Raw genomic sequence first — 12496 nt, 5'->3', positions numbered from 1 at the left:
ACCCGTCCCGGGTGTACCCCGCATCTTGCCGGAAGTCAGCCGGGACATTTTCCAGCTCACCCACGTCAAAGAAAAAAAAATGGATGGACGAAAGAAGTAAATTATGTTTGGATTATGTTTCAGTACCATTGACGTGGATAGACGTCCAATCCATTTGCACTGGGAGAGGCTGGAAGAAATTATTCGCCTCTCACATCAAATGGATTGGACGTCTATCCTCGTCATTGGCAGCCAATGAGTAAATTGGATGCAAGTGACTAGTGTATTCACGCATTTTTTTTTTTTGCACCAATCCTCTCCCCCTTCCCTCCCTCCTTTGGTTTCATCGCTTTCATAATTGCCACCAACATAATGACACTGTTGCCTTGGCAACCATGTCTCTATGTCTCCTCTCCCCCTCCCCTTCTCCTCTTCTTCCTCTCTTTCGCCTCCCCCCCTTTCTCGCACATTCACCGGAGGCTGATCGCGCTCATACCGGCTTCAATTAAACTTCTTTTCCGCTTCTGCTTCTGGGTCTGCCTCAGCCTCGCACTTTGAGTGATGATGAGAAGGCGCCTAATCAGCTCCGAGCAGAGTTGAGGGTCTCATCAGAGGGTCCAATCAGGATTGTGCATTTCTACAAAAGTTGTATTGAAAAACCCGCTGCGCTTTCCGTCGTCTTTGGTGGGGAATGTTCCAGCTGAACCCTGACATGTGTGAGAACATCTCAGAACATCTCGTCTGGTGGTGCTGACCCACCCTCCCCGTTGCTAAGCCACCCCCCCTCCTCTATATGTCGTGCGTGCGCGTGGATTTAGCAGGAGCGAGGACGATGGAGACCTGCGACAGTGGTTCAGTTTAATTTATTTATTTTTTTTAAAGAAAAGAGAAAAAAAACAGGTGGTTTCGCTCCAAATCCTGAATCCGGGTTCTCACAATCAATAACAACAGGCTGGCAGTCGAAGTGAGAGACAAACCTAACACAGCAGAGCACAGGTAAGACACGATCAACACTTTTTTCCTAACGATTATCATAATAATCATCTCAGTGCATGCCCCCCCCCCCCCCCATTTCGTCATCTTTAACCCATATTTTTTGCAAACACGTCCAGTTTTCCAAAATCCATCATGCGCTTATTTATTATTATTATTATAACAACCTTGATTTGCACAAACATCCTCTCATATAATGCGAATAATACTACTAAAAAGCACTCGTGAAGCAGACAAACCGGCTCGAATCCACCCACGCACCCACAGCAGCAGCATCCGCACAGTACGTGCAAGTCATGTCCATTTCCCCGTTACAAGTTGCAAGTAATGAACATGTCAGATTAAAATCGATGTCACTCATTGCGCAGCGGGAAAAAAAACCTGAAATCGTTTCCCAAAAACACGCCACTGAGCATTTTTTAAATTGAACATGTCGTATTTTTAACACCCCCTTGTGTCCATGGTGTATTTTTCCCATGTATTTGATGGTTTTCTGACTAACACCTGTTGCAATGAAAAGTAACGCGCGGTGGGTGTGGCTTACTCGGTGAGGAATTTAGTGGATTTTTTCCACCTTTTTTTGGGTTGTTTTGTTGTTGTTTTTAATTGTCCTCCCAGTGGAAGCTCTTCACTATGCATGTTCACACTTGTCAATGTGTACCATTCACTTGCACACCATCGCCCCCCTCCCCTCTTGCTGCATTGCCTCAGTTTTTTAGTTGCTAAATTGAACAAATTTGACGTCTATTCCCGTCAATAGCACTCAATGTGATATCTCATTCATTTCGTCGAAATGAATTTGACATCCATCGTCGTCAATTGCTTCTTGTATCCCCTTCCCCTCACACAGACAGCGCTGCAGTGCTATTCTGAGAGAGTTAGCTGCCTCAACCCACGCACGGAATCTGAGAGAAAGCGAGAGAAAGGCTGAAAGAAAGACGAAGGAGAGCGAGAGAGGAAAGGCGGACTGAAAAGAGGTGTGCAGTAATGGTCTTTCACTTTGACGCACCAACATGTTGACCATTATTGGACCATGTATACATGTGTCCTAATGTTGGTGATGTACTGCTAAGTGCTGGGAGAAAAGGACTTGGTTGTGTAGCCACCCACCCACACGCCGCCCTCCCACTCGTGGTCGTCTCTGCTCCTATATCTTCCTGCTCGCCTCTCTTTGTGAGGTTTTAAATCCTTTCGTTTACCTCTATTTGCGAGGAGAATAAATGATCAATTTCGTGACGATATGATATCAATACGATATTTGTCAATACTGAAAAATCTGCCTCGATTCAAGGCCTTCGATCGATTTTCTTGACATTTTTTTTTGCTGTCGCTGAAGATTTTCTCTTTGCTCTGCAAAGTTTGTTTCAGTTATGTGAATACAAATATATACGGCGGAAAACACAGACAAGACTGAAAAAGCAGTTTCTGCTCTTGCATTCCTTTTTAAAAGAAACTGCTGTATTTTAAAGACCAAATGTGAAGTAAGGTTGGCCAACCATGTTTTTGAATAATATCAATTAGAGATGTCCCGATACGATATTTGGATCGGATCGGACGCCGATACAGGCAAAAAAATGCGCATCGGTATCGGATCGGCCGACACGGAAAAATTCCGATCCAGACTTCCGATCCAGTTTTTTTTTTTTTAAACTCTGGTCCGGGTTTTCCAGTGCAGCGATTTACATAATCCATTCCAGTTTCTGCTTCGGTTTCCCTAAAATCCGGTCCGCATTTTACAGCACACCTTCAACACACTACATTACCATCTCCCAATTTACCGAGAGACTTTATCGGTAAAAATGTCAGCTGTGTGGGATCATTTCACCTTAAAGCAGGGGTGGGCAAACCGGTCCTCGAGGGCCGCAGTGGGTCCTGGTCTTTATTCCAACTGTTTCAGCACACACAGTATAACCAATGAGGTTTCAGTGGAAACAAGGAGCACCTGACTGCAATGAACTGATTGCACTTGTAAGAAACCAGATTGGTGAAAGGCTGTCCTCATTATGGGTATGAACAAAAACACGCACCCACTGCGGCCCTTTGTGGAATTAATTGGCCACCCCTGCCTTAAAGGACAACAAAGACGAAGAGGCAGAGGGCAACATATGCCACAATAAAGTCAAGCGTGGTGGTAAATCTGTAAGAAATTTTAATACAACCGACCTAATCAAGTATTTAGCGAAATACCACCACAAACAATATAAGGAGTATGTTAAGAAAACCGAAGACAAAAAGAAACTACACTGGCAGAAACTTTTGCTGGCACTCGACTGTCCCAAAGCCCAGGGAATAACAAGAGTCATTGCCGAAGAATTCATTCTGGAAGACGAGCCATTATCTCTCGTGAGTAAAGACGCACCATCCAACACTTTGAACCACGGTACAACATGCCGAGCCGTCATTACATCCTTGAGCGGTTCGGCCGTGGAAGATTCGAGAACGATTCACAAACATCCAAATTCCGATTATTGAAATATGTCGAGTAAAGTGGAATTAATATACAGCGCGGTCTTTAGGACACAATGAGAAACGGACCGCATTGCGTCCCGAGAGTAAACGTCATGCTTGTCATAGACCCGGGTAATGCCAATGCTCAACTCACGGCTTTAGCTCAACTCATGCTGCTGGATAAAAAACACAAGAATACCTGACCGCTGCTGACAGCCGCTACAAACTACGTCAACATTGTTTTACTGTAGATAATAGATATCATATGTATATAGAATTAGATGCAAAATGACAGACTCGACGGCGTTAGCAACATTGAAGTATGAAAAACTAGATGCGTTAGTAAACGGCCGCCATCTTAAAGCAGGAGACTTCCCTAGTAGGCTGTTGTGAACCTTCCAAGCGAACCTAATTAACTTTTTATCTAAAATACTCCTAAATCGGCAAAATCTTGACTTGAATCTATCTTCAAAACAGTTTTAAAATTTTCACATGTCGAAAGTAGACAGAAGGGAAGTTATGGAATAACGGGAACAATTTTAATAACTTTAACAGCTGATTCGCAAAATTAAATGAATTGAATGTAGTTTGAAGCTGCTGATACAGAATGGGAACTTTAGTATTTTATTTACTGTTTTAAAATGTTAACTTGATACTGAAATAGTTGTTTATTTAAACCTGAGAGGCTTTTTATAAAATTATTGTAACTAATGCACGAAACATTAAAAGCATCTAATAGCTTGGGGAGGTTTGTGGGATTTTCCACTGAGGTTGTTTGTGTGTTTTGCTTTTTTTTAAGACAGTTTACAATATTATTTGCACGTTTTACTGACTGACTATGCCATTTCTGTTTGTTATTTATAATGTTTCGTGTTTGTCACTGAATAAACAGGTCAGTTTCTTGTTACGAACCGTTGTGTGTTATTCAAACTCACCTAATTCAGCTGGCTAGTTGTTATCAAGAATACTAAAACTCTTTTCAACATGAGTCTGGCAACTAAGTAAGGAGGCTAAATAACTTTAACACATGCTCAGATAGGCCGGTATCGGTATCGGCCAGTATCGGTATTGGATCGGATTTGCAAAACAATATCGGTATCGGATCGGAAGTGCAAAAACCTGGATCGGGACATCTGTAATATCAATGGCTAAACAATTATAAGCATATTTTCGTAATTTTTTTAATGCAACCCTTCCAGATTCTTTGTTTGAACCATAGCAACGCCCTTGACAACGAAAATGCTTTTCTTCGACAATCTTCGGAAATTACGTCACACAGAGAACTGCGAGGGAAGTCCGCCATAGAACAGTATTGTTGCATTGCTTCCTGGTAAGATGCCACGGAGGTGTGTGGCGATGTATTTTTCTCAATCTAAAGAGAAGTTGTATGAGTGGCCAAAGGATAGCAGGGAACGTAAATGGACATCTTTTGTTCACACGAAGCGAATGAATTTCACGCTATCATTGAGTAGTGTTCTCTGCTACAAACACTTCAAAGATGCCTGCTTCCTCAACCGGTCTTCTTATGTTTAAGGATTTGCAAAAAGGTAAAGTGTGATTTTTGGATAGATGACTGATGACTTTGTCAAAGCAGAGCTGCCAACTGTTGTGGAATGAACAGTAGAAGGTAGCGACGTTAGCCGAAAGGTAACTCGAGGCAAAACCCCGATTGTGTTGTGGAATGAACAGTAGAAGCTAGCAACATTAGCCGAATGCTAATGGCAATCCCTGATCATAGTTGTATTGAGTTCATTTTGTCTACACTTATAAATTCATCAAAACTTTTCTTTTATCCCAGGCAATAGTAGGTGGTTTATTAACCTGACGTGTTTCGGCGAACACCTCTGTCTTGGTCGGAGGGTCCGAAGGCGGAAGTGTTCGCCGAAACATGTCACGTAAATAAAAGCTAACGTCGCTAGCTTCTACTGTTCATTCCACAACATGATCGGGGATTCGTCAAAATTTTCTTTTATCCCAGGCAATGGTAGGTGGTCTATTTACCTGACATGCTTCAAATCATAAAAATAATAACAGCCTATATCTTACCAATCTTGTAATCTCAATGGGTCTTGTCTCCATTCCATGGCAGGTAGTTTGGGCACATTGTTTGCATCCTGATTAGCGTCTGGCTAATGCATGTACGGTCCAACATAAAATTCCAAACTCCTCTTCTTCCTCCAACTCTTCAAAAACTAGAATCTCCTCACTTGCGCTCGATCTATCGCTTATATCGCTGTTTGAATCATTGTTTGAAGGGCTTTGTATGGCGGCCGTATGGAGCGCTGCCATCGCTGTTCTCGGTGTGACGTATGACTTCAGGGTTCGTCCCCTTTCAGGCTCGAACTTCGGAAACGTGATTATTTTGTCAAATATACAACATATAAATTATTTTTTCATGCTTTATTTGTTGGACAATGTTTATTTACTTTAATTGTGACCCTATTTGCCATTTTATGAAATTACTTCACATTTGGTCTTTCAGCCAAAACAACTGTTGTGTTTGATAGAACAATATGTCTATATGCTGCCCTAGCAGATTCATCGCGCATTAAGCCCCCGAACTATTTTCAATTTGTCCGTTTTACCCTGAAAACCCCCGTTTACAGACGTCGCGCAACCACTTTTGTTTCACCTAGTCTATCGCCGTCAATGCCAGCCAATGAGTTGGGAGAAAAATGTTCAGATAGACTTGACCAAAAGTAATGAAAAAACACAAGCTTTTAAGGGATCCACAGATAGAAAGACTGTAATTTTCGGACAATAAAGCACTACTTTTTTCCCCCTCATTTTGAATCCTGTGGCTTATTTGTTGATTTATTTGCGTTAATAGGTAGCACTGTTTTTGACTGGGGCATCATAGGACTGCCATAAGACCGTCATAATTATGACATGACACTATCATGGGCATTAATCAATGCTTATGACAGATTTCATTAAGTATCATCCGGCAAATTATGTCACTAACTCTGTTTATGTCCAGCTCGGATCTTTTACATCCATTCAAAAGTGAGATCATGGGCCGGATGACACAAAATGACATCTGTCGTAAGCCTTCATTAATGCTCGTGGCAGTTTCATGTCATAATTATGATGGTCTTATGACAGTTTTATGGCACCACTGTCAAATAAAGTGTTAACAAATACCATAGCTAGCAATATGTACATCTGTAGTGCTGCAATGCATGCTAGGAGGTATGTTGAATGACAACAGTGCTGACAGAAAAATGGCAGCAGAGGTTGATTGTCTTCCCCAAGGCAGCAGTGATGGCCAAATAAAGCTTTTTGAAGCAATGAAGCTTTGCAGCCAATTGGTGGAACGCTTCATGGTGTTTCATTTGGTCTTAGACAATCATATGATGCCGTTGTCAAATAAAGTTTTACCAGTTAAAATCCTTTGGTGTAAATATCCATTATGGCTTATCTATGAACAAATGCCATTTCCATGTCAAATTTTGTGTGTGGCGGCTTATAGTCAGGTGCGTCTTATAGTCCAAAAATTACAGTAGCTCTTAAAAGATAAACGTTATTATGAGTTAAAATAATTTGATATTGAAACCCCTCTTGATGTTTCATACAATTTGTAAAATTAGCTTAACTAGAAGGTCACCAATGTTGTTGACGTCGCAGGGCGGTCACATGGTTACGCTGCCGGGCTTCCAGAGTATGACTAGCGACATAAACATGTCATCTGTTCAACCCTTTCAGTTTGAACCCGAGAGGAACATTCATGAGCATGATAGCACTGACGATATTTCACAAAACGAGCAGCAAAAGCAAAGTGAACAGGAGAGACGGGAAGAGACACGATGAGTCTAAAAGAGGCGAATTAGACACCCAAAGTATTACCGTGAGCTTTCAGCTTGTTTTGTTTAGATGCATACAGACAGAACATAATAAAGATGCCTTAAGAAAATACTTAAACATACTAATATCAAATAAAGGTGGTTTAAATATGCTATGTGACTAATGTGGTCAACAAGTCAACAATCTGCCTTAAAGCTACCACAATACAAAGCTTAAAAGTAAGAGAGGGAAACACATGCAAAAATTATTTTGAGGCAATAAAAAGGTTATGAAAGACTCAATAAAAACACAAATAGTAAGTACTTGCCGCTTTTAACCCATAAGCGCATGTGTTGGACATCTCGCCCCGTAGAAGGAATTGCAGTAACCTGGTAATATTCGTCGAGTGACATTGACAATCTACGACTACGTCATCACCCCAAACATTCATTGCGTGCTTAAAACATGGCGCCCTCCCTAGGTCAAAACATGTACTAAATAATATAGATTTTTAAATCAATGACAATATTTTAATGTGTTTCTAGTAACATATTTTAGTAGAAGACAACAGTTGTGGCTTATTAAAGCCTACAAATCTTTATGTCCGGGGTTTCCTTTAAAGTTACGGCGAACTATTGGCAGCTCTAGTTGCCAGAATATTAACGTAAAAAAAAACAATGAAAAGCAATAAATAAAGTTGTGTTGCTATAGTAACCGTAAATTTCACGGAAAATGTTTCAACTGAAAATCATGGTCGAAAAGATATTATTTTTGTGATCCATATACAACCAAGCTTGATAGTATCAATATGCTCCATCTCTCATACACCCCCTTTCCAACTAAGATTTGAATTTACGCCGCCATCTTGGCAGTCGAGGGTGCTGACTATCGAGCAACGGAAGAACTGCCTGGGATGTTCTTTGTGTGTGTAAGGTTAAGAAAAGCTATTCCTGAGAACTTAAAATCACATATCAGCAGTTAAAGATAGAGCGGACTGTTGGCTCAGCAGTCAGCATGTTCAACTGTCACGATGACAATATCAATCAAAGCGAGGTTGGAGAGGGGGGAGATTTTAAGTTTTTTGACAGTGTACACAGTTTATAAAAAACTGGTTAAACAAGTGGTGGTAATGGTGGTGGTGACATCACTGTGCTTCCTTGCCGTGTCATCACCATAGCTGTCAAACGCGCTGACTGCTGAGTCAATAAACAAGTCGATACAGCTGGCGAACACTCATTTTTAATTCTCCAGGCAGTAAGGTTTTCTTAATCTTTTGCACTGCACTTGCTCCAACTGGTCTTTATCGCACAGTATTCAGCACCACCACCATTAAGACTGGTTAAAAATGTATCACAGTCAGGGCCGGCCCAGGCCATTTGGGGGCCCTAAGCAAAACAAATGCCAAGCGACCCATATTTTTGGCCCACCATTTCGTCACAGTGTACTGTGAAACCCATACATGCAATCCAACCTATATGTCCATATTTTGAACATTAATCGGATTTTGTTGCACTGCACTCTTCAAACTTCTCACCCCAAATGATTGTCAGTACTTACAGTAGATAACGCCAAACCTTTTTCTAAAAGAGGAAAGAAAGAACTTTTATTTTTTAAAGCTTGTAATCAAGTATCAAAACTCACAAAAGTCAAATAAAGCAAACTGTAGTAAACAAAATAGAATACAAATTAACAATTGCCAGATTGCCCCCTATATGGGCCCCCTAGTGGTCAGGGGCCCTAAGCAGCCGCATAGTCTGCGTATAAGCTGGGCCGGCCCTGATCACAGTATTAAAAAAATTACAAAAATCTCATTTTTCTACCACATTTTCAATTTGAGAAAAAAAACACTGTACCATATAAACCTGTATTTTACAATGGTAAAGTTCTGGCAACCAGTTCTGTAGAGTTCTAACGATAAATCGATCGCAAGCCCTTGTATTAAATTGAATCGTGGCAGACTTTGTAATATCAGCAAATATCACATCGTTGTGCAGATAATCTATATCGTATCATCATGAAAATGATACATCGATCTGGATCAATACATCGACCAGTTAGCAAAGATCCAATCAAGTCGATGCAAACTCAAAACATTGATTGTAATGTTTTTGACAAGCCATTTTGTTAAAAGAATTTCAAATACTCTAATTTTCGGACTATAAGCCGCTACTTTTTCCCCTCATTTTGAATCCTGCGGCTTGTAGTCCAGTGTGGCTTATTTGTTGATTTATTTGGGTTAATAGGTAACACTTTATTTGACAGCGGCATCATAAGACTGTCATAAGAACATCATAATTATGACATATCACTATCATGGGCATTACTGAATGCTTATGACAGATGTCAATATGTGTCATGTGGCATATTATGTCACTAAATCCATTTATGTCCAGCTCATATCTTTTACGTCCATTCAAAAGTGAGATAATTTGCTGGATGACACTAATTCACATCTATTATAAGCATTCATTAATGCTTATGACAGTGTCATGTAATAATTATGACTGTCTTATGACAGTATTATGGCACCACTATCCAAGAAAATGTTACCAAATACCATAACTAGCAATCAATGAAACAACTGGAACAGTAACTGAAGAAATCATTAGCACAGAACATGACTGTTATTTACATTGTAGCACCGCCATGCATGCTAGGAGGAATGTTGGATGACAACAGTGTTGAGAGCAGGTGGCAGTAGAGGTTGACTGTCTACCCCAAGGAAGCAGTGATGGCCAACTGTAGCTTTTAGTGACAATAAGGCTTTGCAGCCAATTGGTTCAAAGCTTAATGGTGGTTCATTTGGTCTCATGACAGTCTTATGGTGCCATTGTCAAATGAAGTGTTACCAGTTAATATCTTTTGGTGTAAATATCCCATAATACAATGAGGACAACTGCGGCTTATAGTCCAGTGCGGCTTATCTATGAACAATGCCGTTTTCATGTCAAATATGGTGGCTGGCGGCTTATAGTCAGGTGCGCCTTATAGTCCAGAAATTACGGTACCTGAAATGTTTTAGCAACAAACTGGACGAAAAATTAAATTTGCTTTGTATTTTTTTTCATTGCTTAACGTGAAATGTAAAAGCGTGTTAAGTTGGCAGACCTTTAATTGAACTGAGTCATGGCTGACTTTTAATATGGGTGAATATAAAACATACTCACTATTTACCTTGCTGCTAATCACTTCATCTCTTTTTTCCTGTATTCCAGCGGACCCCCCGTCCTGCATACAAGAGGTCCCTCAAGTCATTTTTGGCCCCATCTCCCCCTTTCCCAAACACCCCCTCAAAAACTGCAGGAGCCTCCATTCTCTGCCACGCATCTTTCATAATTACATATCATTATATTTTCTCCAGCGGGTGACGGATCTGCCAGCACACAATCACTTTCCCACATTTACATACTTCCCCACAAAAGTACTATTCTTTAACCCCTCCCACCAGTGACAAATAAGGGCTAATTTTTCTCCCTTTTGATTTTCTGGAATTTTTATTTTTCACATGCGGAGACGCCATTCATCACACGTTTAATTAGTCACCCCGTTTTAAATGGCGCTAGCAATTTGGGAGGCGAGCGCGGAAGAACGGCAGAAGTCGTCGCTGCGAATGTCTCTCGCAGGCGGGGAGCCATTTCCTCGGTTTGTGCTTACTCCTAATTTCCAGCAGTAGCATCCTCCTCCTTCTCCTCACACTTAAAAGCTTCCTCATTATCACCAACCAGCACCCCATCACAGTTACAGCCAGTGCCAGGCCAGCGCGGATACACCAATCCAGAACTAAAAGTACAGCGTGTATCTATAGATATGCCCGAAGATGAGTTAGTTCGGCGGGGGGTGTCTCCCTCGGGCTCCCCTTAAGTCAGTGAGTGAGTGATGAGATTTCCGACGAGTGCCTACTTTTTGAATGTGCCGTCACGCACAGAAGAAAGCAGTTTATAACGTTTACATTTGAATATACGTGAAAAGAAAAATTGCTGTTCAAGTGCCGCGATAAGCATAGGAATGTAAAAGAATGCCTCATACCTTAAATTGCTCTTTAGTCTAGAGTGAGACTAAAAGCATTTGTACAAAATTCATGCACTGTAGAGGCAAAACCATTAGTTGTATTCACACAAAAAAATTGTGTTCGCTTCTGACCTTTGTTTTTTTTACCGAATTTCATCTGGCCGGCTTATCTGAATGAAGCTGCTTTCACATTGTGAATCTTCTCCACCTCATTAGTGGAATCAGCTGGCGAGCTAAAATCTGAACAACAAAAACGCCGTCCCACCGTCATGTAAAAATGACGCCCGCCGCCAAGCTCCGAATCTTCGCCTTGCTTTTCTTCCTTGCCGCCCCATACGCCTTTGGGGAATATGTCGCCCTGTCTTCCGCCCCTTCCCCCGAGCCCTCAGTCCAGCAGCTCAATCCAAAACTGTCCGTCCTTTGGAGCAGACCCGCAGTTCCTGAGAAGGTTGAGGAAAATCCCCCAGATGGAGACCTGGAGGCACCCCCCAAGCCCTTGGCTCAAAAAATGTTCCCCAAGAACGTGACGTCATCGGAGGCCCTGGCCCCACCACTCGGCGCGGCCCAGGCACCTCCGCGCCTCACCGACATGTGGATAGACGCGTGCCAGGGTTATTACGACGTGATGGGTCAGTTCGACAACTCGTTCAACTGCACCTCAGATACGTACATCTACTGCTGCGGGACTTGCCACTTACGCTTCTGCTGCCCCGATCGTAACCGGCAGCTAGATCAAAACAGCTGCAAGAACTACGATTCGCCCACGCCCAAGCCTGACCCCGCTATTTTGATCATAGAAGACCCCGATCCGGAATTCGACCCCCTCAAGCAACAGAGCCATAACACTGGCTTTGTCATCGGAGGCGTGGTGGTGTTCATGGTGGCCGTGGCTGTGGGCATCAAGGTTGTTTTCAACAAAGTCCAGCAAGAGGCCATCCAGAGGGACCTCAACATGCCCAGGTCGGTTGTTTTCCGCCATTTTTCTCCACAAGTCAAAGTTTCCCTTTTTAGCTCATTGGCTGCCATTCACCGACAATCAAAGTGTCGCCTGGCATTCTCTTTCATTCATTATCTACTATTGACGGCCAAAGACATCAAATTCATTTGAACTGGAAGTGAATGTTCAAACAGTTTGGACAATCAATGGCAGCCAATGAGTTTGGTCTGGAGCCAGAGATTGGATTTTATCCCTGTTGATAATCTGTAAATATTTTCCCTTCAATTTTGTCTTCAGCCAGAAAAATGCATACTCACTTGGATTCAGGTCGGGTAAATGACTTGGTCA

The 12496-nt window shown here is 41.9% G+C and overlaps 1 protein-coding gene across 2 annotated transcripts in view; it reads left to right on the top strand.

Moving 5' to 3' along the window:
- The first annotated feature begins 453 nt into the window (after positions 1-453).
- The window catches only part of LOC130915108 (protein shisa-7), a 28042-nt gene continuing 15999 nt past the window's right edge, over positions 454-12496 (top strand). Inside the window, exons 1-3 of one of the 2 annotated variants that reach the window (XM_057834848.1) lie at positions 454-975; positions 1823-1949; positions 10419-12171. In XM_057834848.1, the coding sequence (XP_057690831.1) occupies positions 11489-12171 (683 nt within the window). In that variant the 5' untranslated portion in view covers positions 454-975; positions 1823-1949; positions 10419-11488. The remainder of the gene's footprint in view (positions 976-1822; positions 1950-10418; positions 12172-12496) is intronic. The other variant, XM_057834847.1, reaches the window with a different exon arrangement.

The sequence above is a fragment of the Corythoichthys intestinalis genome, chromosome 4 (assembly GCF_030265065.1).
Source record: "Corythoichthys intestinalis isolate RoL2023-P3 chromosome 4, ASM3026506v1, whole genome shotgun sequence".
In the NCBI taxonomy this organism is placed as follows: Eukaryota; Metazoa; Chordata; class Actinopteri; order Syngnathiformes; family Syngnathidae; genus Corythoichthys; species Corythoichthys intestinalis.
The sequence above is the reverse complement of the archived record's forward strand: the minus strand, read 5'-3'. Positions and strand labels throughout refer to the sequence as shown.